The 6,219-nt window shown below is 41.7% G+C and overlaps 1 protein-coding gene across 1 annotated transcript; it reads right to left on the bottom strand.

The window, feature by feature from the left end:
- Positions 1 to 971: 971 nt before the first annotated feature.
- LOC131773903 (tetratricopeptide repeat protein 28-like) lies at positions 972 to 5,808 on the bottom strand. The gene is made up of 5 exons (XM_066159958.1): positions 5,119 to 5,808; positions 4,586 to 4,887; positions 3,450 to 4,483; positions 2,938 to 3,233; positions 972 to 2,577 (listed from the first exon to the last, which is right to left on the bottom strand). Exons 1-5 carry the CDS (start codon positions 5,806 to 5,808, stop codon positions 1,012 to 1,014), a joined length of 3,888 nt encoding a protein of 1,295 aa, XP_066016055.1. The 3' UTR covers positions 972 to 1,011.
- Positions 5,809 to 6,219: the final 411 nt, after the last annotated feature.

The raw sequence follows: 6,219 nt of genomic DNA, 5'->3' as shown, positions 1-6,219 counted from the left end.
TTCTTTCGGTTTTCATTGTAACTCACAGATATGGCACAAAAGTAGCAAACGAAAAATTTGTCGAGTTTTTTTGGTCAAACAATGCAATCCCCTGCATAAATTTTCCTTTGATATTAAAGTAACCTTTTCCAGGCATTCAGTTGATAAAACGGGGGGAAATAGTAGCGGCAGAGCGAAAGTGAAGGATAATGAGTATACAAAAGTAACTATAAGCATACGAGAGTCTGTGTGAGGATACAACGGTACCTACGCATAAGGGTATCGATTAATCCTTTACACCCTAAGGTCAGTATGCATATTCTCCATACTGTTTTCTATACATTTCCTAAGGTGCTGACAAGGAGATTTTGCCTAACAATCAAGAGCTGTTGTACTTGTTGATCATTTCCATTATTCTCGTGACCTTAATGTTTGATTCAGGAGTGATATTGTGAGGAGAAATTAGATGCTAGTCACTCTTTGGGGTTACAGGGTTAGATTGATAAAATTACTGGGGTATTTATGAAAATGCAGTGGTTTGCATTACCATACAAGAGTGTCTCTTTATCTCTTTTCTTTAAATATGTTTATTTTGGCATGTTAAACCACAGTATTTCTTGTCAAAAGCCTTGCAAGAAATTTCCAAAAAAATTAAGTCACACATTTGTTTAAAAGTCTCTTGAATTGACTAACTAATTACCTTTGAAAAACGATTAAAAATTTTCTTTCCTTGAAGAACTAATCGCGTTCGTAACCTAAAAATTGTCACACTTCTCTTGGCTTGTTCATTGAACTAATGACTCAAAAAAAATGGAGTTTTTTAACTTTGGAACTCTTATAAAGAGATAACATTACACGCTGTCTTGTTTCAGATTATTAAACTTAGATGCCTGATAAGCATTTTACAGAAGTGCTTTCATCTGTGTATCGATCTGAGTTGTCCTTCGCAGATGGCTTCCTCTTTTTACAGGCTTGTAATTAAATAGTTCCGAGCTTTACTGAGCTACAGAGGATTTATCAAAGTCATGGTTCTTAAGGTGCGCTAGGCACCGGCCAATTTCCAAAATCAAATGTCACGTTGTCGCCGATGATCATGAATGGCGCCCATTGAGAAATTTTGTCAAAGCCGTTATTTCTCATCCACTTCCTGGCCTTGTGGAGAGATTCACTGGCACTTTCACCGCGGAACAAATGTTTGTAGAAACAAGTCATGAACTGCTCTGTGGCTGTGTCATCCAGGGCCCATCGTGCCGCCAACACTGAACGAGCTCCGGATCCTAAGAACGCTCGGGCAATGCCAATAACTCCCTCAGTTCTGATACGTCCACGAGCACTGTGACAACAACTAAGCACCACTAGTTTAGCTCGCAACCGAGTTTTTGAAATATCCTCCATCTTCAAAAGATAATCTTCTTCTCGAGGAAAAGGCGGGAGTGGGGAAGGGTGCTTAGGAGAAAGAACAATCTCCCCTTTTTCGGCATCACCATGGGCAGCAATGTGTATCAAGCTCACTGAACTTATCGCTTGAAGTACAGAATGCTTTGTCGCGGAATCTCCTATCAAAGGCGTTACCCCAAGAAGTCCTCCAATCATCTCTGCTTCCTTTCTAGCACACGGCAATTGTGTTATATTTTTGCGCCTTCCCTTAAAAATCACCTCTCCAACCACAGGGTCACCCACTATCAGTGCCCCGGTCTGACTGTGATAGTCTGGAGGACTGTCTTGAACAAGCTTGAGAGTCGTTAGAGAGGGAACTATCCGAATCCTGCATGTCTCTGATAAATACTTGCCTCCTTCGTCAGCCAAGGCTGCAAATGGTACTTGGTACACATAGGAGTCAGGGACAATAATGATCTCGGGTTGCTTCAGTAAACTGGCCACAGGAGCGATGATTATCTTGTAACACAAGTGAAGACTTCTTTTGAAATCTTCGGTATCATAGTCACGCAGCACTGAGCGGTCATCGTAATGAAGTGACATCAGTTCGGTGTCATCTAAAGATCGATCTTCGCAGTTCTGTTCGGGTAAAATGGCTTGGCTGCGGAAGGCTTCTTTAAAAAACTCATCTAACTCGGGGACTATTCCGGTCACCTTGTTTTGGTCCAGCTTCACTTTCTTGTCTAAAAACTGAATGGCTCCCGTTGCTTTAATTATCCAAAACCGTACATAATTTTGACCTACCGAAAGGTACAGACAGGTACAGTCCGCTTCTTTTGTGATGATCCCTTGAATACCACACCAAGATTGTGGATCGCTTGAGATCTGCTCTTGAACAGAGTACCGAGCTGCCATCAGGTCGGCCAGGCCTCTTGCCCTTCTCAGCTCTTCGACGTAAAGGGCATCTTGCGGCTTTCCAGTGGAAGAAAGCAACCGACTGAACAACATGTAAGGAAAGGTGCCGTGCTCTTCTAAAAGAGATATTTGAAACTGATCGTTTTCTTTAAGAAAACCTCTCAAAGTTTCGAACTTTTGGATGCCTTGAAAAAGATATGAAGAAGCCTCTTTAGGATGAAATTGTGACATCTTTAACACCGATAGATTACAAAGACAGTGAAACTCATTTAGGTTGTGTCCAATATCCCTACTTAATAGGAGGGCCTGCTTAAGGTATTCTTCAGCCATGTCATATTTACCAAGCAATTGGAAACACAATCCTAAATCGCTGTAGTTGACTAGTACTCCTTCTCTCTCCCCGATTTCCATGTGAATTGTAAGGGATTTCTCGTAATATTCTTGAGCCTTGCCATATTCACCGCGCTTACGACAAATTAACCCGAGGTGCCTGTAATCTGCTGCTTCCCCGCTTCTATCACCGATACCCTTTCTAACTGCCATTGCCTTCTTTAGATAGTCGTCAGCCTTTGCATACTTGCCGAGCGAGAGAAACAAACCTGTGAGGTTTCCATAAATACGTGCCTCATCTCCTTTTGCACCAATTTTCTTTTTGATACGAAGCGCTTTCTCCAAACACTCTTCAGCTTCGCTATATTGACCAAGGCAAAAAAACAATAATCCTAGGTTTCCGTAGCTTGTTGCTTCTCCATTCCTGTCGCCAATTTCTATTCTGAGAGCGAGTGCTTTCTCCTCATATTCTCTAGCCTTGTCATAATGAGCAAGTGACTGGAACAAAGATCCTAGGTTTCCGTAGCTTGATGCTTCTCCATTCCTGTCGCCAATTTTTATTCTGATAGCGAGTGCTTTCTCCTGATATTCTCGGGCCTTGTCATATTGACCGAGTGATTTAAACAAAGTTCCTAGGTTTCCGCAGCTTGCCGCTTCTCCATCCTTGTTGCCAATTTCTATTCTGATAGCGAGTGCTTTCATCTCATATTCTTTAGCCTTGTCATAATAAGCAAGTGATTGGAGCAATGATCCTAGGTTTCCGTAACTTATTGCTTCTCCTTTCCTGTCGCCAATTTCTATTTTGATAGCGAGTGCTTTCTCATGATATTCTCGAGCCTTGTCATAACGAGCAAGTAATTGGCACAAAGATCCTAGGTTTCCGTAGCTTGCCGCTTCTCCATCCCTGTCGCCAATTTCTATTCTAATAGCGAGTGCTTTCTCCTGATATTCTCGGGCCTTGTCATATTGACCGAGTGATTGGAACAAAGTTCCTAGGTTTCCATAGTTTTTTGCCACTCCTTTCTTGTTGCCAATTTCTATTCCGATAGCGAGTGCTTTCATCTCATATTCTTTAGCCTTGTCATAATAAGCAAGTGATTGGAACAATGATCCTAGGCTTCCGTAGCTTGCTGCTTCTCCATTCCTGTCGCCAATTTCAATTCTTATAGCGAGTGCTTTCTCTTCATATTCTCGGGCCTTGTCATAATAAGCAAGTGATTGGCACAAAGATCCTAGGTTTCCGTAGCTTGTTGCTTCTCCATTCCTGTCGCCATTTTCTATTCTGATAGCGAGTGCTTTCTCCTGATATTCTCGGGCCTTGTCATATTGACCGAGTGATTGGAATAAAGTTCCTAGGTTTCCGTAGCTTGTTGCTTCTCCTTTCCTGTCGCCAATTTCTATTTTGATAGCGAGTGCTTTCTCATGATATTCTCGAGCCTTGTCATAACGAGCAAGTAATTGGCACAAAGATCCTAGGTTTCCGTAGCTTGCCGCTTCTCCATTTCTGCCACCAATTTCTATTCTGATAGCGAGTGCTTTCTCCTGATATTCTCGGGCCTTGTCATAATTAGCAAGTAATTGGAACAAAGTTGCTAGGTTTGCGTAGCTTGATGCTTCATTATCCCTGACGCCAGTTTCTTTTGTGATAACGAGTGCTTTCTCCTGATATTCTCGGGCCTTGTCATAATTAGCAAGTAATTGGAACAAAGTTGCTAGGTTTGCGTAGCTTGATGCTTCATTATCCCTGACGCCAGTTTCTTTTGTGATAACGAGTGCTTTCTCCTGATATTCTCGGGCCTTGTCATATTGACCGAGTAGTTTAAACAAAAGTCCTAGGTTTCCGTAGCTTGCTGCTTCTCCTTTCCTGTCGCCGATTTCTATTCTAATAGCGAGTGCTTTCTCCTGATATTCTCGCGCCTTGTCATAATGAGCAAGTGATTGGAACAAAGTTCCTAAGTTTCCGTAGCTTGATGCTTCTCCATACCTGTCGCAAATTTCTATTCTTATAGCGAGTGCTTTCTCCTCACATTCCCGGGCCTTGTCATAATGAGCAAGTAATTGGAACAAAGTTCCTAGGTTTCCGTAGCTTGTTGCTTCTCTATTCCTGTCGCCAATTTCTATTCTTATAGCGAGTGATTTCTCCTGATATTCGCGGGCCTTGTCATAATGAGCAAGTGATTGGAACAAAGTTCCTAGGTTTCCGTAGCTTGTTGCTTCTCCATTCCTGTCGCCAATTTCTATTCTAATAGCGAGTGCTTTCTCTTCATATTCTAGAGCCTTGTCATACTGTGTAAGTGATTGGAACAAAGTTCCTAGGTTTCCGTAGCTTGATGCTGCTCCATCCCTGTCGCCAATTTTTATTCTGATAGCGAGTGCTTTCTCCTGATATTCCCGGGCCTTGTCATAATGAGCAAGTGATTGGAACAAAGTTCCTAGATTTCCGTAGCTTTTTGCTTCTCCATTCCTGTCGCCAATTTCAATTCTTATAGCGAGTGCTTTCTATTCATATTCTCGGGCCTTGTCATAATAAGCAAGTGATTGGAACAAAGATCCTAGGTTTCCGTAGCTTGTTGCTTCTCCATTCCTGTCGCCAGTTTGTATTGTGATAGCGAGTGCTTTCTCCTCATATTCTTGGGCCTTGTCATAATGGCCAAGTGATTCGAATAAAATTCCTAGGTTTCTGTAGCTTGATGCTTCTCCATCCCTGTCGCCAATTTCTGTTGTGATAGCGAGTGCTTTCTCCAGATATTCTCGGGCCTTGTCATAATGAGCAAGTAATTGGAAAAAAACTCCTAGCTTTCCGTAGCTTTTTGCTTCTCCATCCCTGACGCCAATTTCTATTCTGATAGCGAGTGCTTTCTCCTCATATTCTCGGGCCTTGTTATAATGACCAAGTAAATAAAACAAAGTTCCTAGGTTTCCGTAGCTTGTTGCTTCTCCATTCCTGTCACCAATTTCTATTCTGATGGCGAGTGCTTTCTCCTCATATTCTCGGGCCTTGTCATATTCATAAAACGATTGGAGTATTATTCCGAGGCCTCTGTAACATCTTGCCTGGTCGTGTTTGTTTCCAATCGTTTTCACAAGACTGTGTAAGATTATCAAACATTCCTTGCATACCTCGATGGCTTGCAACACGCGACCAGTTTTGCGAAGGAACTCGGCGATCACCATACCTACGTATATAACTTTTTCTATGCTGTCCATCTTGACCCTGTTTCTTCTCAGTTTGAAAAAAAAAAGAAGAAATTAGTTAAAACTTATGCAAGGATTGTTTTTCGAAAATCTCTTTAGCTTTAAATTTCAAATTGCAGTTTTTATCTTCCCCTCCCCGCCTTGTATTCTTTCTGTGTTCACGTGCGGTGCACGTAATTTCACAATTAGCAAATCATTTTTCGCGAACTTTTATTGCTTGTTTCAACAGAGTTTAGTCAATTGTTTTTGAGCTTTCGCTCGCGCTATTCTTTTAACCCTTAGTTTTGAGTTTTGAGAAGTTTCGGAGTGTTTATTTTAGCCACAAGTTTCATATATATTTTCTACGGAGTTTGGACTTTAGCTTCTTTTTCCGCATATGGATTTTTTTACATTGTCCGTCAAAGGGAACACACCCTTGCCGTC

The sequence above is a fragment of the Pocillopora verrucosa genome, chromosome 13, assembly GCF_036669915.1.
Source record: "Pocillopora verrucosa isolate sample1 chromosome 13, ASM3666991v2, whole genome shotgun sequence".
In the NCBI taxonomy this organism is placed as follows: Eukaryota; Metazoa; Cnidaria; class Anthozoa; order Scleractinia; family Pocilloporidae; genus Pocillopora; species Pocillopora verrucosa.
This window is presented reverse-complemented; position numbering and strand designations above follow the sequence as displayed.